This window comes from Rhinoderma darwinii, chromosome 2 (genome assembly GCF_050947455.1).
Source record: "Rhinoderma darwinii isolate aRhiDar2 chromosome 2, aRhiDar2.hap1, whole genome shotgun sequence".
In the NCBI taxonomy this organism is placed as follows: domain Eukaryota; kingdom Metazoa; phylum Chordata; class Amphibia; order Anura; family Rhinodermatidae; genus Rhinoderma; species Rhinoderma darwinii.
Genome location: NC_134688.1, coordinates 467,394,902 through 467,417,237, shown reverse-complemented (window position 1 = coordinate 467,417,237; position 22,336 = coordinate 467,394,902). Strand labels below are relative to the sequence as shown.

The window sequence follows — 22,336 nt, the reverse complement described above, 5'->3', positions numbered from 1 at the left end:
TATGCAGGACACTTATATACATTATATGCAGGACACTTCTATACATTACATGCAGGACACTTATATACATTATATGCGGGACACTTCTATACATTATATGCGGGACATTTATATACATTATATGCGGGACACTTATATACATTACATGCAGGACACTTATATACATTATATGCGGGACACTTATATACATTATATGCGGGACACTTATATACATTATATGCGGGACACTTATATACATTATATGCGGGACACTTCTATACATTATATGCAGGACACTTATATACATTATATGCGGGACACTTCTATACATTATATGCGGGACACTTATATACATTATATGCCGGACACTTATATACATTATATGCCGGACACTTATATACATTATATGCCGGACACTTATATACATTATATGCGGGACACTTATATACATTATATGCAGGACACTTATATACATTATATGCAGGACACTTATATACATTACATGCAGGACACTTATATACATTATATGCGGGACACTTATATACATTATATGCAGGACACTTATATACATTATATGCAGGACACTTCTATACATTACATGCAGGACACTTATATACATTATATGCGGGACACTTCTATACATTATATGCGGGACATTTATATACATTATATGCGGGACACTTATATACATTACATGCAGGACACTTATATACATTATATGCGGGACACTTATATACATTATATGCGGGACACTTATATACATTATATGCGGGACACTTATATACATTATATGCGGGACACTTCTATACATTATATGCAGGACACTTATATACATTATATGCGGGACACTTATATACATTATATGCGGGACACTTATATACATTATATGCGGGACACTTATATACATTATATGCGGGACACTTATATACATTATATGCGGGACACTTATATACATTATATGCGGGACACTTATATACATTATATGCGGGACACTTATATACATTATATGCGGGACACTTATATACATTATATGCCGGACACTTATATACATTATATGCGGGACACTTATATACATTATATGCGGGACACTTCTATACATTATATGCGGGACATTTATATACATTATATGCGGGACACTTATATACATTACATGCAGGACACTTATATACATTATATGCGGGACACTTATATACATTATATGCGGGACACTTATATACATTATATGCGGGACACTTATATACATTATATGCGGGACACTTCTATACATTATATGCAGGACACTTATATACATTATATGCGGGACACTTCTATACATTATATGCGGGACACTTATATACATTATATGCCGGACACTTATATACATTATATGCCGGACACTTATATACATTATATGCCGGACACTTATATACATTATATGCGGGACACTTATATACATTATATGCAGGACACTTATATACATTATATGCAGGACACTTATATACATTACATGCAGGACACTTATATACATTATATGCGGGACACTTATATACATTATATGCAGGACACTTCTATACATTACATGCGGGACACTTATATACATTATATGCGGGACACTTCTATACATTATATGCGGGACATTTATATACATTATATGCGGGACACTTATATACATTACATGCAGGACACTTATATACATTATATGCGGGACACTTATATACATTATATGCGGGACACTTATATACATTATATGCGGGACACTTATATACATTATATGCGGGACACTTCTATACATTATATGCAGGACACTTATATACATTATATGCGGGACACTTCTATACATTATATGCGGGACACTTATATACATTATATGCCGGACACTTATATACATTATATGCGGGACACTTATATACATTATATGCCGGACACTTATATACATTATATGCGGGACACTTATATACATTATATGCGGGACACTTATATACATTATATGCGGGACACTTCTATACATTATATGCGGGACACTTCTATACATTATATGCGGGACACTTATATACATTATATGCGGGACACTTATATACATTATATGCGGGACACTTCTATACATTATATGCAGGACACTTATATACATTATATGCAGGACACTTATATACATTATATGCGGGACACTTATATACATTATATGCGGGACACTTATATACATTATATGCGGGACACTTATATACATTATATGCGGGGCACTTATATACATTATATGCAGGACACTTATATACATTATATGCGGGACACTTATATACATTATATACGGGACACTTATATACATTATATGCGGGACACTTATATAAATTATATGCAGGACACTTATATACATTACATGCAGGACACTTATATACATTACATGCGGGACACTTATATACATTATATGCAGGACACTTATATACATTATATGCAGGACACTTCTATACATTATATGCGGGACACTTCTATACATTATATGCAGGACACTTATATACATTATATGCGGGACACTTATATACATTATATGTGGGACACTTATATACATTATATGCCGGACACTTATATACATTATATGCGGGACACTTATATACATTATATGCCGGACACTTATATACATTATATGCGGGACACTTATATACATTATATGCGGGACACTTATATACATTATATGCGGGACACTTCTATACATTATATGCGGGACACTTCTATACATTATATGCGGGACACTTATATACATTATATGCGGGACACTTATATACATTATATGCGGGACACTTCTATACATTATATGCAGGACACTTATATACATTATATGCAGGACACTTATATACATTATATGCGGGACACTTATATACATTATATGCGGGACACTTATATACATTATATGCGGGACACTTATATACATTATATGCGGGGCACTTATATACATTATATGCAGGACACTTATATACATTATATGCGGGACACTTATATACATTATATACGGGACACTTATATACATTATATGCGGGACACTTATATAAATTATATGCAGGACACTTATATACATTACATGCAGGACACTTATATACATTACATGCGGGACACTTATATACATTATATGCAGGACACTTATATACATTATATGCAGGACACTTCTATACATTACATGCAGGACACTTCTATACATTATATGCGGGACACTTCTATACATTATATGCAGGACACTTATATACATTATATGCGGGACACTTATATACATTATATGTGGGACACTTATATACATTATATGCGGGACACTTATATACATTATATGCAGGACACTTCTATACATTATATGCAGGACACTTCTATACATTATATGCGGGACACTTATATACATTATATGCGGGACACTTCTATACATTATATGCGGGACACTTATATACATTATATGCGGGACACTTATATACATTATATGCAGGACACTTCTATACATTATATGCAGGACACTTATATACATTATATGCGGGGCACTTATATACATTATATGCAGGGCACTTCTTTGCCACGTAATTTGAGCTGTTCTTCATTGAACTCAATGAAGCACAGCTCAAGATTTACGAGCGTCTCAGACGGCTCGCAAAATGCGAGGAGGAGCATTTACGTGTGAAACGAGGCAGCTGTAAACAGTCTGTCTTTTCACACGTAAATGCCTCTCATCGTGTGAACATACCCTCAGGAAGAATTGTTATGTGGGCTGATAAAGCCTACTGAGGAAGAGAATCTCCCTTCAACAGGCCATTGATAGGGTGACAAGATGGGGGAGGAGGGAATCTTTAAATTTTTTATAGTAAGTTATAGGAAATCTATCTGGACCGGGGCTCTTTCCATTAGGAATGGATTTAAGGGTATCCAGAATCTCCGATGAAGTAATTGCTTTAACAAGGGTCTCTTTTTGTTCAGGAGTAACTTGTGGTAAGGTCAGCATGGAAAGAAAGTCGTTCACTGCTTGGGAAGAGTCTGGGGGGGAAATAGATGGGGAACTTTTGGATACGTTATACAACGAGGAATAATATGTTCTAAAGGCTTCAGCTATGTCAGGTGTGGATGTCACCATTTTAGCAGATGTAGCTTTAATCTGGGATATGAAGGATTTATTAAATCTGCTTCAAAAGGGATGAAATCTCACCCATTCTCAACTTTTTTAGATATGATCCCAAGGCTATAAGCTCGTCCCTTATCACCGCCTTATGTGCCTCCCAAATATTTGGAAAAGGACACACAAGGCGTGATATTTTCAGCAAAATAAAATGTCCGATAATCTCTTGTCATCATCAATTAAGGTTTCGTTTAATTTCCATGTATATTGTCGACATGGCCTGGTTGTGAGCCTAAATGCAAGGGAAACAGGTGCATGGTCTGACAATGTAATTTCACCAATGGAAGCATGAGTAATATTTGGTAGAAAATATTCTTGTACAAAAATATAGTCTAGTCTCTGCCATGAAGAATGTACTGAGGAATAAAAGGAGAGATCTTGTACATTTGGATTTTGTAACCTTCAATAATCAATCAAATGATGGTCAGAAAGTGACTTTTTAATATGAGAAAGGGCCCTATAGGATAATGTCGACTTCTTAGAAGAGAAATCTAGGAGTGGGTCTAAAGTTACATTTAAGTCATCCCCTACTATCAATATTCCTTCTGGGAAAAGTTTTAAGGTTTGTAGTGTGGAGTATAACCAACCTGCTTGACCTTTATTGGGTGCGTATAAATTGCCTAGCGTGATAAGTGTATTTGCAAGTATCTAAAGGTAGGAAAGGAAGATTTTTATGAATGTAACACCCTTCGATGCTGAACCTGGAGTGCAGCTATGAAACCACGTCGGATATTGAGAACGAGAAAGATTAGGAGCATGACCAGTACGAAAATGCGACTCTTAGAAAAAGACTATCAGAATTTTCTCTCCCAAGAAGAGAAATAATCTGGCAGGGCTTGGAAGGGTTATTCAAGCCTTTCACGTTAAATGATGAGATCTTAAGCGGTGTTAGCGATTGTCTAGATGCCATGTAGAAAATATACTAAAGGAGAACCAATAGTACAAGATGTATCGCAGAAACATATAAAAACAGAAACAACGAAATAAGTAAAATATATACATAGGATATTCCCCTTGCGAGGCACGGAAGGGAATATCTCAAGTAAGCATTCAATCCAGCAAATGACATTAAGTGTCAAAGCTAGGAGGATAAGAATGAAAGGGGGGGGGGGGGTGGGGAAGGGTGAAAAGATCTTGATCGGAACATGGATCACAATGCAAGCAATTCACCTACAATTTAACTGAATAATAGATAATACCGTTGGTGACTTAAAAATATAATAAAAATAAAATAAAATTGCTATTACTGTATATATCCGAGCGATAACCTGTGTTTACCACACTTGCTAGGAAGCGCGGAACAGAGGAATCACCAAAAGATGTTATAGAATAGGCAAGCAATAACTAGCAATATATCAAGAGTAGTCAATATAACAGAACAGAGACCAGCATTACATGGCTGTCCACACCTACTCACAGTTTTTGTACAGAATTAGTAAAAACCGGAATGTTCAGAACGTCAAGACCATGACAAAGAACATGACAAATCAAAACCGCCTCTTGAAGACGAGTAGAGAACAATAGGAATCAGGGTGGATGCGATGAAGTTGACCCTCTTTTGGTCTTACGCGATTTGTTCTTGTTGTTGATGGGATGCCAGTCATCTGGATTCGGCAAAGGTGGCATTTTGTCAATATCTTCCAATGGCATCCATCGGGTCAAGCTGTAAACGATCCCATGCTCTTGTTAAATCTGAAGGGGCTCTTATGGTGATTTGTCTCCCATCTTTTAAGATAGCCAGACCAAACGGAGACAGCCAGTGGTGAGACATTTCATTAGACTTTGAGAGATCCAAGAGGGGTTTAAGCTTTCTTTGTTTCAGAAGAGCGGAGGCGGCTAAATCCTGTAACAGTTTAATGTGGAAACCTTGAAACAAGATTGGAGACGTGTCCCTCGCTGATGCCAGTATATCAGCCGTATCTACATAGCTGAGCAGCCCACAGATCACATCCCGCGGGGTTTTATCTGGTTTGGGTTTTGGACGCAAGGCACGATGAACCCGTTCAATAATTACTCCTGAGGCCCGATCTTCCCCCAGAAGTTTGGTGAAAACAGATGGAGTCATTTGCTTTAAAGAATCCGGAGCATAGGATTTAGGTATGCATTTGAACCTTATGTTCTTGCGTCGACTCCTGTTTTCTTGATCTTCCAAAATAAGGAAGGCATTGTTTAAATGTTGGTGATGGGCGGTTTTGTCATGCAAGGCCTTAGAATAATTCAGCGCTATGTTCTGCGATTCTTCTAAGGTTTCAACCCTGTGACCAATGTGTTGAATGTCAGCGCGCATATCTGTCAGTTCTTTAATAAGAAGGGTCATTGCTTGGACCAACGCTTTCTTAAGAAATTATCTAGTTATCGGGGCACCCCCTGTAACTGCCAGTTCTCTCCCATTGTCATCATCACTCCGTTCAGAGTCGTCATCAAATGCAGCGTGGTGAGCCGGCGCCATTTTAGCCAAAGCTGAGGAGGAAACTACTGACCTGTTCTTCCAAAGTTTATCTAGATCTTTGTCAGGTCTTTGGGCTTTGGGAGTGCCAGGAGTCTCCTTGACCTTTTCTTTATGTGTCTTGGCCATAATTAGAGAGTCACCATCAGCGAAATTGTTGTTTGCAGAGGTGATATGTACTGTAGGAGCTCAATTAACAAGCATCCATCTGTCGCGCGGTCAGGTTCCGCCCCCCATTATAGTAATTTTTTGATCATTATTCTGCATGTCAAGAATATAAAATAACCTACGGCGGGTTATTTGCCATTCTCCATGTGTAAAGTAATCACAAACCCTTGAGTTAGGCACGTGTTTGCTCTCTTTTCAATTGTTTTTATATAAATGTCTGTTTTGTCTTATTGTTATGTAATAAAGACTTTGTGGGTAATTGCTGAACATTATACAAAGTAACAAATCTCAATAAACCACATTAAAGAAACACACTGATAAAAAAATCATTCTTATCAATAGAACCATGCTGTCTGGAGGTACCGGCAGAGGGACATCGAGCATGGCCGCCTTTTACACAGCTCCACTTCATCTCACCAAAAATCCAGCTGATATCAAGACCATCCAATCATTTTAACCAGCATTACCACAAGCATCTAAAAACTATCACAGTCAGCTGTGAAGGACAAGTAAAATTGAAGCTTTCCCGGAGTCCAGCCTTGGGTCAACCTACCAACAGCAACTGTGTATTGCTCCCTCACGACTGGGAGTAGGCATATCTCCCAGCCATCCTGGATTCAGCGGGACAATCCTGGTTTTCGCACAGTGTCCCGCTGTCCCGGGCGGCCAGAGGTATGTCCCGGACTCCCGGTGTCAACTGTATCTGCACAAATACAGTTGAACACAATCCTGAAGTAGGGAACCGTCAGCTCCCTGCTTCAGCATTAGTACAGAGAACTCCCCGGCCGCAGTTCTACTTTAAGCGCTGAGCTCGGGGAAGCACTTGACGTCACCGTCCATATATGGACAGTGACGTCAGTGGCTCCTTCATAGTGAAATCACCTGCCAGAGTGTTGCCGACACTATGGCCGGGGATTCCGCTCCTAGAGGTAAACCCTGACGTCACTGTTCATATATGGACAGTGACGTCAGTGGTTCCTCCTGGAGTGGAATCCCTGGCCACAGTGTTGGCGATGCTCTGGCTGGGGATTCCGCCCCTAGAGGGAGTCCCAATGGCTACAGGGGGGGTATCGAAATGTACAGGAGGGGCGGTGGCACTATCTTTAAGGGGGTGTGGCACTATCCACAGGGGATATTGTGGTGCTATCTATATGGGCACTGTGTGTTTATCTACATGGGCACTGTAACACTATGTGGGCACTGGCACTAGGGGCAGCAAAGGGGGCAATATACTGTATTGGGGCAGTTAAGGGGCATTATTCTGTATGAGGTCAGCTATGGGGACATTATACTGTATGGGGCAGCTGTGGGGGCATTATAGTGTATGGTGGCAGCTAAGGGGGCATTATAGTGTATGGTGGTAACTATGGGGGCATTATACTGTATGGGGCAGCTGTGGGGTCATTATCCTGTATGAGTCAGTAATGGGGGCATTATGCTGTATGGCGGCAGCTATGGGGAATTATACTGTATGGGGGCATTATACTGTATGGGTGCATCTATGGGAGCATTATACTGTATGGGTGCATCCATGGGGGCATTATACTGTGTGGGAGGCATTATGAGAGCACAATACTGTGTGGGCTGAAGCGGGTGTGTATGGGCGGGGATTGGGTGGGTTTAGAGGTTAAAAGGGAAAACATTTGCCACTGCAGCAGTTGTCCCTCTTTGCGATACTTGAAAGTTGGGAGGTATGGCTCCTAGCAGGTATCCCATTCAGAGATTGGAGCAGTTACAGGAGACCCCAAGGAACTGTGGAGCCAAAAACACTGTGCAGACACGCTACAAAATCACACACTACAAAATTACCTCAGGCCTACTTCCAGACCCGCAGCCGACCTCACATGGGAGGAGACATGCTGCTCTCCCACACGACACGATACCACACAGACTTCCCTCAGCGGGCAACACACTGCAGAGCATATCCTAGGGCCTTCGGTGGACACCCAAATCTAAGCTGCTACATACGTGCTTATACTAAAAACTAGGCCTGGTGACCAGCCAGATATAAGGACTCCATTGACGGGAGATCCGCAAACTCTCTTCAAAGAAGATTAGTCCACGCCAGCCAGTGGGATCGTGCGGTTCAGCAGAGAGATGAGACAGGAGCCGAGGGGACATTACTAGCGAGACAACAGCTCCACACCACTAATGTAGAGAGCGACCACAGATAAGTGCTCTCCCCTAAAAACTGGGGTGAAAGGCCAAATCATACCCAAGTCAAACACACCCGCCCCATCTGGGAATAGCTTAATCGAGACTACTACTTAGCACCCAGATTGTATATAGCTTATAATAAAGACTATTTAAAAGGGCTAACACAGAAAGATAGCCATCAGATCATAAATATATCTAGGATATCAGGATAGGCCATCAATAGCTGATCGGTCGTGGTCCGACCTCCGCAACCACCACCGATCAGCTGTTTTGCAGGGGCTGCAGCGCTCATACGTGCTTTCCTTTTATTCCTTATCTGCTCATACTATGAATCGCCAACACGCTCGTAGCGGTAGTTCACAGTATTACAGTCTATTCACTTTAATGGGAGAAGGCTGTAATACTGTGAACTACCGCTACAAGTGTGTCGGCGATTCATAGTATGAGCAGATAAGGAATTAAAGGAAAGCATGTACGAGCGCTGCAGCCCCTTCAAAGCAGTTGGTCGGCGAGGGTGCCAGGAGTTGGGCCCGACCGATCAGTTATTGATGGCCTATCCTGAGAATAGTCCATATATTTTTTGGGACAACCCCTTTAACCTCTTAACGACCAGGTCTATTTTAGCCTTATTGACCAAGCATTCTTTTTTGTTTTTTTTCTTGTCACATTCCAAGAGTCATAACTTTTTACTTTTCTGTTTCCATAGCCTTATGAGGGCTTGTTGTTTGCGGAACAAGTTCAATTTGTCAATGGAACCATTTTTGATTCCATATAATATATTGATTAACTTTTATTAACTTTTTGGGGAGAGGAAATTGAAAAAAAATATACAGCTATTCCAGCATTGTTTTTTGTGTTTTAAATTTACCCCACTATACGGTGTACATAACATGTTACCTTTATTCTATAAGTCGATATTACGGCGATGCCAAATATGTATAGATTTTTTTATGTTTAACTACGTTTTAAGAACACACATTTTATGGAAAAAAATAATTTTATTTAATTTTTACTGTGTAGTCTGACTATCAGTCTGTGCCTGTGCGATTACCATCATGTACACCCATAAAACGCACATCATCTTTTTACAAGAAATTTGGGTGCTATGTTGAAAGCCCTACATTACAACTCTAGAAAATACACTGGCAAAGTGGCGAAATCTCCCATTATCCTATGTATGTCAGGAATGAACCCACAAAGCCTCTAGAAAGTCTTTCCTTGATTAACTTAATGAAGACGTCCAGTGGCAAAACAACTTTCCATATCTTCACCCCTCACCTGACTGTATACCACTCTCTACACTGCTTTTATGTATACTGTTATTACTTTTTGAACTGTTGCCTTGTCTGTGCTTTAAAAAAGCCTCCATCTTCATTCTTAGATTTCCCCAGCTTTCTCTTCCTCTCTGCTTTGCTATCAATCCCATGATGCTTCAGCACAGCATCACATGACCAGCTAAAGACCATACCATTTCTGCATGCTGGGGGACACTGTGATTATCATTCTCTCTATATTCAACTAAATAAGCTGAGAAACCATAAGTATACAGACAGGGAAGCTGCACTATATTCTTCTGCACCTGTGTGACAGGAAGTATCAGTGGTAGCTGATGATAGAAATTTCTGTCCCCCCTGTGCAAAACTAGTGTGGTCCAGGAACTCTTGAAGCCTGTCATAGGCGACACAGAGATCTCCATAAACCCAAGTAGAGAAAGTAGTCACCGATCCTGATTCACACTGCTGCTAAGCAACCATCCCAGTCTGATATATAGAGATAGAAATAACAGGTGAGAGACTGATAGCATAATGGTACACGTGGGAAAGTTTCGTTTTGGCCGGTGTGTCCCTTTAAAACTCTCACTCTTTTGGCTTCTTAGATAAGCCTGAACCTTGCACTTCCTCCTTGCCAGACGATTGAGTATTCACTTTAAACGAGCTGAGCTGCAATACCAGACACAACCCAGAGACAAGTGTGGCGCTGTTTCAGAAAAGAAACAGCCATGTCTTTCTAATCCTGAACAACACCTTTAAATGTTAAGTTTCTATTCTCACTGGATAATAATCATTCCAGGCACTGATTTAGTTCTTGTTTTGGGAACATTTCAGTAATTACATGCACGCTACTTCCTTGTAGCAGACTCTTTGTTCAAGCCTTGATGTAATTGCCAAACAAAAGGGCTGGAAACCCAGGACACTGGCCAAGAAACCTGAACCTTTCTGGTTATTCAGTAAAGTAGGCAGATTTGCCGGATATTGGTTTCTGGGAATGACGAATTAAAGAGATTGAATGACTGCTTACTTAAATAAATAGCGCCACTCTTATATATAGGTTGTGTCTGGTATTGCGGCTCAGCACCATTCACTTGAATGGCACTGAGTTGCAATAACTTACGTAGCCTAATGACAAGAGTGACGCTGTTTCTGAAAGAAGGCACCAAGCTTTTCTAAATTCATGCAACCTCTTCAAATCCCTTGCAGGAGCTGTATAGGGTGGCCATAATGCATTTCCAGAAACAGAAATCATTATCTAAGTGCACAACTGCACTATGAATAAGACCTTACAATGCTGCTTTTCTTATGTGGATGGGAGGACTATGGACCCCCAAATTGTTGGCACCCAGTAGGACCTGCTATAACACCACTATAGTTGGAAGGCTCCACAACGGGTTAACGTCTTTGCTATTATGAGGAAGTACAGATGAGATGACCTTGTCAGCCAAGGTATGTAAACATTTTCTGTTTTGCGTGTACGGTACATGCTGTTGTCTTTCTTGTTTGGTGGGTCTTTGTTGATATAAGACATATGTGAGCAGCGCATGTGCGGCATGTGTCCAGAGTGTGAGTACGATGTGTCCTGTGTGTGGATGACTCTTGTGTGTACAGCTACACACACACCGATCAGCCGTATCATTAAAACCACCGACAAGTCACGTGAGCATTGATTATCTGGTTACAATGGCGCCTGTCAACGGGTGGGATATATTAGGCAAGGGAACATTCAGATCTTGTGTTGAAAGAAGGAAAAATGGGCAAGTGCAAGGATCTGAGCGACTTTGACAAGGGCCAAATTGTGATGCCTAGACGACTGGGTCAGAGCATCTACAAAATGGACGGTCTTGTGGGGTGTTAGTACCTACCAATAGTGGTTCAAGGAAGGACATCCGGTCAACCGGGGACATGGTCATGGACCCCAACGATCATTGATGTGTGTGGGGAGCAGAGGCTAGCCCGTCTGGTCTGATCCCACTGAAGAAATACTGTAGCACAAGTCACTGATAAAGTTACTACTGTATATGATAGAAAGGTAAAATAGCTCCTATAGTGTTATGGTGGAATGGTCTTACTTGTTGCCAAAAGTAACCACCAAATTACTAGACCTTTTACTTGCCTTGTTATACTCTTCTTGAGGTGTAAGGCGATAGCCCTAAAGATGGCGGCCCTACGCTGGAGCCATTCCCTATTGTACCCTGTTTGACCCTATTCTCCCTACATCCTCATCCTATGATGGTTTAAGATTCCACAGGGGAGAAAGATATCGGTGCCCAGGTATAGAACAAAAATACATAGCAGGTGTCCACCACGTGTGATAGAAAGTTGTCAACCACACAGTGCATCACAGCTTGCTGTATAGGGGGCTGTGTAGGTGCAGACCGGTCAAAGTGTCCATACTGACCCCTGTCCACTGCCAAAAGCGCCTATAATGGGCACGTGATCATCAGAACCGGACCATGGAATAATGAAAGGAGGTGGCCTGGTCTCATGAAACATGTTTTGCTTTACATCATGTGGACGGCCAGGTGCGTGTGCATCGCTTACCTGAGGAAGATAAACTCAAGCACTCCGTTTGAATATGCAATAAACGATCTATTCATAACAAGGCAATACTTCAGAGATTTGTAGCGTTTCGGCCACTATGTCTGGCCTTTGTCAAACTCTATTGCCGCTGGTCAATAGAAAAAATAGTTGGTGTGGGCGCTGTGGAGAGAGGTATCTAGTACCAATGTTATGCGTACCATTCAAACGGAGTTCTTGAGTTCATCTTCATAGAGTTGACGGGGTGGGAACCCAACCTACAGCACCCAGATCATTTACAGAGTGCCGCAGATTTGATTTACGCTTGAGGAAGAGATGGCACTATGGGAAGAAGACAAGCCGGCAGAGGCAGTGTGATACAATGGGCAATGTAATACTGGTCCTGACATTCATGTGATGTGACAAGTGTCACCTACCTAAACATTGCTGCAGACCAAGCACACTCCTTCATGGCCGCTGTATTCCCTAATGGCAGTGCCCTCTATCAGCCGGATAATGCCCCCGCCACACTGCAAACATAGTTCAGGAATAGTTTGAGGAGCATGACAAAGAGTTCAAGGTGATGACTTGTCTCCAAATTCCCCGGATCTCTATCTGATCCCACAGATGATCGATGTGCTGGTAAAACAAGTCTGATTCATAGCGGCCGCACCTCACAACTTACAGAGACCACAGGAACCTTCAGACATCTTGTGGAGTCCATGCCTCGATGGGTCAGAGCCAGGGCCGCCATCAGGGGGGTATTAGAGGTAGTGGTGTGAGGGGCCCGGCCAAACCTAATTGAAAGGGGGGCCCGGCAACTGCCGCGACATTCTTTTGGTAGGAAAAAACGGGCCCCTGCAATGGGGCCCGTTTTTTTCACCAAAAGAATGTCGTGAGCTGCTGCTGCTGCTGCTGCTGCTGCGGGCCCCCTCCCCTCGTCATGGGGGGCCGTCAAACCGTCCGCCCGCGCGCGCGCACCCGATCGCGTGCACAAGGAAACTACCGCGCGTGCGCACTCGCGAGCGCGCACCCACGAACGCTCGCACTCGAGACCGCCCGCGCGCACCCGCGCGCGCACCCGCGAACGAAGTGCGCGCAGCCGCGGACACACATGGACAAAACTTATCTGGAGCCTGGCTGGAGGTGAAGGACTGGACGTCTGGACCGAAGACCTTGCCTGGAAGACATCGCCGGAAGAGGACTGGAGTGGGAGCATCTCTTCTGACACAGTGAGTAAATTATCTCAAAGTGCTGATTATGTATGGCCCTGTTCACACAGTATTTTGCAGGCAAAAAAAAATCTGCCTCAAAATTCCTTAGAGAATTTTGAGGCAGATTTTGACCTGCCCACGCTATCTTGGCACGTTTTTTTGCTGCGTTTTTTGCCCGCGGCGATTGAGGACAGCAGACAAACACCGCCGCCCGTGCGACCGATCGCGCGCACCCGCAAACTCCCGCGCATGCGCACCGGCGACCTGCCCACACTATCTTGCTGTGTTTTTTGCTGCGTTTTTTGCCCGCGGCGATTGAGGACAGCAGACAGAAAACGCAGCGAAAAATGCATTTTCTGCCTCCCATTGATTTCGATGGCAGGTCAGAGGCGGAACCGCGGCAAGAAAGGACGTGCTGCTTTTTCTTTTTTCCGCGAATGGCTCCCATTGATTTCAGATTAAATCAATGGGAGGCGGTTTTGGAAGTTTTTTGGTGCCGATTCTGACGCAGTGTCCGAGTCAATATCAAGGCCCAAAAACTCTGTGAACTGGGCCTTATTGTTAGGGCTTATTCAGACGAACGTGTAATACATCCGTGCAACGCGCGTGATTTTCACGCGCCTCGCACGGACCTATGTTACTCTATGGGGCCGTGCAGACTGTCAGTGATTTTCACGCAGCGTGTCCGTGTGTCCGCTGCGTAAAACTCACGACATGTCCGATATTTGTGCATTGTTCGCGAATCACGCACCCATTGAAGTCAATGGGTGCGTGAAAATCACGCCCAGCACTTCCGCAGCAGTATAAACTACGAATGAAAACAGAAAAGCACCACGTGCTACAAACATACAAACAGAGTGTCATAATGATGGCGGCTGCGCGAAAATCACGCAGCCGCGCATCATACGCTGCTGACACACGGAGCTGTTATGGATCTTTTGCATGCGCAAAATGCCACGTTTTTGCGCGCGCAAAAAGCACACGCTCGTGTAAATCCGGCCTTAGGGTAGGAACACACTAGGCATGAACGCTGCGGATTTTATGCAACACATTTTATTGTAGAGAATCCTCAGCGTATTACAGTCGCAGCAGAGTGGATGAGATGTGAACAAATCTCATCCACACGCTGCAAAAAAAATGGACCTGCAGTGTGGCTTTTGGCTTTTTAAGCCGCAGCGTGTCAATGTATTCTCTGGAATCGCTGCTCCTCTGTTGCGGAAATGCTGCGGTTCTGCCGCAAAAATCACACATGAGAAGAAAAAAAAGGTACTTTTTTTAATTTATAAAAAAGTTTAGACTTACCCCGGCCGTAGTCCTGGTGACGCGATCCTCTATTCTTAGCGCAGCCCCGCCTCCTGTCATGACGTTTCATCCCATGTGACTGCTGCAGCGGTCACATGGTCTACAGCGTCATCCCAGGAGGCGGGGCTACGTTCAGAAGAGAGAGATGCGTCACCAGGACTACGGCCGGGGTAAGTCTAAACTTACAGAATCCTCAGACGGAACCCCGGAGCGGAAGCGAACGGTGATGTGAACAGGCCCTAACACAAAAGTTTTGTATTTTTTTAAGCTGGTTCACAAAAAAAAATAATTCCAAATTCTACTGGACCAACTGCCTATTTAGAGACCGGCAGCAGCTCCAGGAGCGACATCATAAGGGACCCACTAGGCGGATATGCTGAGTAAAACTACACAGCTTATCCGCCCCGGTAGCCGCAGGGAATTCCGCCAGCAAAACCGCACCTAATAGTGGCGCAGGTTTGGTGAGGCGTGTCCGCTGCGGGAATCCTGCAGGGAAAAAAAAGTTTAGACTTTCCCCGGCCGTAGTTTAGGGCGACGCGTCTCTCTCTTCTGAACGTAGCCCCGCCTCCTGGGATGACGCTGTAGACCATGTGACCGCTGCAGCAGTCACATGGGATGAAACGTCATGACAGGAGGCGGGGCTGCGCTAAGAATAGAGGATCGCGTCACCAGGACTACGGCCGGGGTAAGTCTAAACTTTTTTATAAATTTAAAAAAGTACCTTTTTTTTTCTCATTTGTGATTTTTGCGGCAGAACCGCAGCATTTCTGCAACAGAGGAGCAGCGATTCCACAGAATACATTGACACGCTGCGGCTTAAAAAGCCAAAAGCCACAACTGCAGGTCCATTATTTTTGCAGCGTGTGGATGAGATTTGTTCACATCTCATCCCCTCTGCTGCGACTGTAATACGCTGCGGATTATCCACAATAAAATGTGTTGCATAAAATCCGCAGTGTTCATGCCTAGTGTGTTCCTACCCTAAGGCCGGATTTACACGAGCGTGTGCTTTTTGTGCGCGCAAAAAACGTGGCGTTTTGCGCATGCAAAAGGTCCATAACAGCTCCGTGTGTCAGCAGCGTATGATGCGCGGTTGCGTGATTTTCGCGCAGCCGCCATCATTATGACACTCTGTTTGTAGCACGTGGTGCTTTTCTGTTTTCATTCATAGTTTATACGGGTGCGGAAGTGCTGGGCGGGATTTTCAGGCACCCATTGACTTCAATGGGTGCGTGATGCGCGAACAATGCACAAATATAGGACATGTCGTGAGTTTTACGCAGCGGACACACGGACACACGCTGCATGAAACTCACTGACAGTCGGCACGGCCCCATAGAGTAACATAGGTCCGTGCGAGGCGCGTGAAAATCACGCACGTTGCACGGATGTATTACACGTTCGTCTTAATAAGTCCTAACAATAAGGCCCAGTTCACAGAGTTTTTGGGCCTTGATATTGACTCGGACACTGCGTCAGAATCGGCACCAAACAACTTCCAAAACCGCCTCCCATTGATTTAATCTGAAATCAATGGGAGCCAGTCGCGGAAAAAAGAAAAAGCAGCACGTCCTTTCTTGCCGCGGTTCCGCCTCTGACCTGCCATCGAAATCAATGGGAGGCAGAAAATGCATTTTTCGCTGCGTTTTCTGTCTGCTGTCCTCAATCGCCGCGGGCAAAAAACGCAGCAAAAAACGCAGCAAGATAGTGTGGGCAGGTCGCCGGTGCGCATGCGCGGGAGTTTGCGGGTGCGCGCGATCGGTCGCACGGGCGGCGGTGTTTGACGGCCCCCATGCTACCCAGGGCCGCCATCAGGGGGGGTATTAGGGTTACTGATGTGAGAGGCCCATTGCAGGGGCCTGTTCTACCAAAGGCAAGTCGCGGCAGTTTGCCGGGCCCCCCTTTCAATTAGGTTTGGCCGGGCCTCTCACATCAGTACCCCTAATATCCCCCTGATGGCGGCCCTGGGTACCATGATATAGTGCTGGACGGAGTACCGTTAACAGGCGGTGCCACGGTAGGGGGGCCCAGAAAATTTAGCTGTAGGGGGCCCTGAAATTCCTGATGGCGGCCCTGGTCAGAGCTGTTTTGGTAGCATGAGTGGGACCTACACAATATTCGGCAGGTGGTCCTAATGTTATGCTTGAACAGCGTTTTTATTTTTATATATATATATGATCAAAATGTGCACTAAGAACCTCCCTATTTGTAGGTAGATTTAGCTTTAGCGCATATCTATTTATATTTAGTGGTTTAGGTGGCATTAGTGTTGCAGGGTGCTGTCGCCATTTTTTGTCTGCTGTATATCTGCAGTCATGGGTGTTCTTGCACCTGCATACATTTTGTATCATTTAGTTGGAATGTGCTGTTCAATTTTTGTTGTGTTTATGTGATCCATATATGTGGGGTTAGTGACTGCCTCCACTTGTTGTTCTTGCACTCCTCCCATTCTGCCCTGGGTGATTTTAATCAGTTCAATGCTGGATCCTACCATCCCCAGGTATATGTAGGCTTAGTCCCAGTTCTGGGTGTATGTGCAGCGTAGGTTCCCACCTTACAGAGGTCGCCTTGTCGTGGCAGGTGGGCTAAGACTTTTTGATCAAAATGTGCACTAAGAACCTCCCTATTTGTAAGTAGATTTAGCTTTAGCGCATATTTATTTATATTTAGTGGTTTAGGTGGCATTAGTGTCGCAGGGTGCTGTCGCCATTTTTTGTCTGCTAGATAGATATATATATATCTCTGGACTAAGATGCATCCTTTGTAAATAGTCATTTGAGAGACTGCTCACTAGTTAATTGCTTTGCCCTTTACATAAAGTACGTGACTTTACATATACTGTGGACGTGTTTTCTTTTTGCCCTTACCTTCCGCTTGTCCAATTGGCAGGTAGCAATGCCCTTTGGCGGCGAAAAGACAAGCTGCCGTCGCTGGCTGTGGGAGTGACAGTCTTCTGAGCTGTCAGCTATAGGCAGGTACAGAAGACTCTCCAGGCCCAGAAAGAGCCTGGGGATGGGGTGTAGTGAAGGAGTAGGAGGGGACAGTGAGAGCCAGGAGATGAGACAGAAGGCCTCTGCAGAGATGGAGTGTGCGATCACCCTACAGGGGTGAGCGGGGCTCTGAGTGAGGAGCAGTGCAGCTACTTTGCCAACAAGGTCTGAAGTGTGTGTGTCACGGAGCAGATGGTGATCTAGCTAGATGATCATACATTTTTTGTGGACTGATCCATACAGGCAGGCATATAGGTCCACCGTATAAGCCGCCACTGAAGTGAGGGAGGCTCTAATCCGGGGAGGCTGTATTTAGGTTCTGTGGAGGTTGGAAGATTCCCTGTCTTAGTGGGCCGGTGAGATGGCTGCGGCGAGGTTTGGCTGCCCTGTAGACCTGGGGGTGGCCTGGTGGTGTAGTCCTGAACTAGACTGGACTGGTGGAGTAGTCAGTGGAAAGGGTAGCATGTAGGAGCCCTTGAGAGTCAAGGCCCTAGGGTGAAGGCTGCATTGATTCCGTGGTGACTAGATATAGAGGAATAGACCTGAAGTGTGGTCTAGATGTCTTGTGATGGAAGTTCCTGTATGACATAGTTAGAAGAGGAACGTCAGTAGACAGTGCCCTGGATAGTCAGGGAGTGGTGATAGAGGGACACTGGGCAGCAACAAAAGGCAAAACCTTCAGGGGACCGTGACGTAGATATTATTGCCTTGTAGACTGGAACCCTTGAGACGTAGACGTATCCTTGAGACGTATCAGGAGTGACGAGGCCCGAGAGGACGGGTCTAGAAGTGGTGGGATGACACACTATGTGCTGGGGCTGTGAGACAGATGCTTGGCTAGTGGCCATAGACTGTGGAGGAGGGGTGAGGCTGTGTGAAGTGACGTGGTCCGGGTGTGTTCCTCATGAGCCAAACCGAGATCTGCAAAGGAATTTTCTTGGTTTGTTATGTGTTTGGTTATTGTGTAACGTTAAACTACTATGCCGCTTTGTGTGTTTCCTTACCAACAAGATTGTTTATTTCTTTTCAGGTTTGCAACCATACAGCCCACTGCGCCTCGTAGAAGGATTGCAACCATAACGCTTTGTGTGCCACTAGATTTGCAGTCGCGTTCAGTATAGTTACCCCTCAATGACCAGGCCTGAAAAGTCCTTAAAAGCTATATAACCCTTTAAAAGGCAATTTTTTTTCTTTAATAAAAAGGTCAGTCAGTGTGATTGGTGCAACTTTCTAAATTGTTTTTATTAAAAATTATTTTTACTTTTTGAGATACAGCTGCTTTGTATCCTGTATACGGAGCAGCTGTATCTTTCACTAAATCCTGCTCCGCGAGACTGACGGGTTCAGTGTCAGCGGGTCCTGCGTGTCTACGACAGTTCATAACTGAGATGTGATCGATTACAGGTGGATCCTACGTGTCAGAGATACGCAGGACCCGCTGACACTGAATTCGTCAGGTTCGCGGGAATGACGGATTTAGGTCATAACAAACGATACAGCTGCTCCTTATACAGGATACAAAGCAGCTGTATCTCAAAAAGTAATACAAATTATTTTTAAAAGTTACGCCAAATACACTAACTGACCTTCTTATAAATAAAATGCCTTTCAAAGGTTTACATAGCCTTTAATGACCAGCAGCATTTTTCAGTTTTTGCCTCTTTGCCTTTCAACAGCCATAAGTTTTTTAAATTTTTTTTCATTGTCGTGGCTTTATCTGAGGCCTTGTTTTATGCGGGAGAAATTGTATTTCTTTTCTGAGCAGTTTGGCGGTAGAAAAAATTGACTGTGCACGTTATATAATGTGTTTTTGCATCTTGAATATAGGAAAAAGCGATTCTCGGCATTGTTTTTTTTTTGTTTATATTGTATTCTGTTCACGTTTTATGATAAATATTATTTAGGGTCATGTAGATACCTAATATGTGTAAGTTTTTCGTTTTTATGTAGTGTATGGGCAATAGAATATATTTTATGCAATATAATGATTATTTTTTTTGTAACATTTTTTTTTTAAGTCCAATGAAGGGATAACTTTATTTACAACTTTAGTTTTATTTTATTTTTACTTATAATGTATAAGCATCCCTCTGTATACTAATACATTACACTGTGTTACTATGAGATAGGCTGCTGTTCACGTCCGTGCGCTGTCCATTTTTTTAAACGGACAGCACACAAACCTATTAAATTAAATGGGGCTATTCAGACATGCATTGATTTTCACGCAGCGTATGTCCGTTGCGTGAAACTCACTGCATGTCCTATTTTGGTGTGTTTTTTGAGCACCACGCGGCCCATTAAAGTAAATGGGTGCATAAAAAAAATCCGACATCCGTGTGCTGTCCGTGTTTTACGCACCAGTTGCTAAAGAAATGTTGATAAAAAAAATGTACACCAACACCGACATTAACCCCTTCCCGACATTTGCCGTATGGGTACGTCATGGAAAGCATTGACTTCCCGCATCTTGCCGTACCCATACGCCGAATGTTTGGGACCGGCTCAGAAGCTGAGCCGGTGCCATCATCACCGGATCTCAGCTGTATCTTACAGCTGACATCCACCTGTAACGGCAGGAACCGGAGCTAGCTCCGATCCCTGCCATTAACCCCTTCGATGCAGCAATCGAAAGCGATTGCTGCATCGTAGCGGTTACTAGCAGATCGCCAGCCCTGACAGGCAATCAGGACTGGCGACTGCTGTTATGGCAACAGGAGACACAATTTTCTCCTGCTCTGCCATTACGGAAGCCGATTTAGGCCCCGCCGGGAGGCGAAGCCTAATCGGCTTGCTGTCAGTGAATGACTGACAGATCTAATACATTGCACTACATAGGTAGTGCAATGTATTAGAAAAAAAAAATCTGACCGTTGGACCTTCAAGTCCCCTAGTGGGACTTGAGAAAAAGTGTAAAAAAAGTATAAAAAAGTGTAAAAAAAAGTGCAAAAAATAAAAGTTTGAAAACAATAAAAGTTTCAAGTAATCAAATAAAACACAATCCCCCTTTTACACTTATCAAGTCCTTTATTATTGAAAAATAATAATAAACCATATGTATTTGTTATCGCCACGACCGTAACGACCTGAGGTATCAAAATATTATATTATTTATTGCACGCGGTGAACGGCGTAAAAAAAAACGTAAAAAAACAGAGTTTCAGTTTTTTTGTCACTTTGCCCTACAAATAAAAGTGATCAAAAAGTCGCACGTATCCAAAAATGGTACCTATAAAAACTATAGCTCGTCCCGCAAAAAACAAGCCCTCATACTCCTCCGTCGACAAAGAAATTAAAAAGTTATGGTTCTCACAACTTGGCGACAGAAAAAATACATTCTTTTTACAAAAGTAATTTTATTGTGCAAAAAGTTGTAAAACATAAAAAAGTGCTATAAATTAGGTATCGCCGGAATCGTACTGACCCGCAGAATAAAGGTAACATGTAGTTTATAACGCATGGTGAACGCATGGTGAACGCTGTATAAAAAAAAAACGAAAAAAGCTGTGCCAGAATTGCGTTTTTTTGTTTACCTGGCATCCCAAAAAATAGGATAAAAGGTGATCAAAAAGTTGCATGTACCCCAAAATGGTACCAATAATAACTAAAGCTCGTCCCGCAACAAACCAGCCCTCATACCGCTACGTCTATGAAAAATAAAATTAGTTATGGCTCCAACAAGTCAGGAAATAAAAAAATATGCAGTTGTGCCCGAGGGGAACATTTCTTCTGTTTGAAGAGGCGATTTATCAAGGACCTAAAATTAGGGAACCAGGAAAGGGAGGGCCCAAACATATCCGCTGGAAGCGACGGTGCCCGTATTATACCAGGACAACACTTCCCAGCAAAATTCCCCAAACTACAAAGGCGCGGAGTGTGGACCAAAAGGGGGATAATAAAGGACGCCATATATCAGTGCGACACCGGCCTGTGCAGAAAGGATTGCTTCACAGCGTAACACACATCTATGGATTATTTTATTGTTTTTTTTTACCCCATTATTATACCACCTGACTATGCCCCTTATATACTCCGCCCGGCTTACATATGCCCTACATTATAAATGGAAACACCAGTAAGACTCCAAACAAAACTACTACCAAGCAAAATCCACGCTCCAAAAGCCAAATGGTATTTCCTCCCATCTGAACCCTACAGCGTCCCCAAACAGCAGT

At 43.3% G+C, this 22,336-nt stretch overlaps 1 protein-coding gene across 1 annotated transcript in view; it reads right to left on the bottom strand.

The window, feature by feature from the left end:
• Window positions 1-5,719, bottom strand: part of LOC142741913 (interferon-induced GTP-binding protein Mx2-like) — a 50,141-nt gene extending 44,422 nt beyond the window's left edge. Inside the window, 2 exon segments of the mRNA XM_075851235.1 lie at window positions 3,811-3,954; window positions 5,662-5,719. Coding sequence (XP_075707350.1) covers window positions 3,811-3,954; window positions 5,662-5,719 — 202 coding nt within the window.
• Between the last annotated feature and the right edge of the window lie 16,617 nt (window positions 5,720-22,336).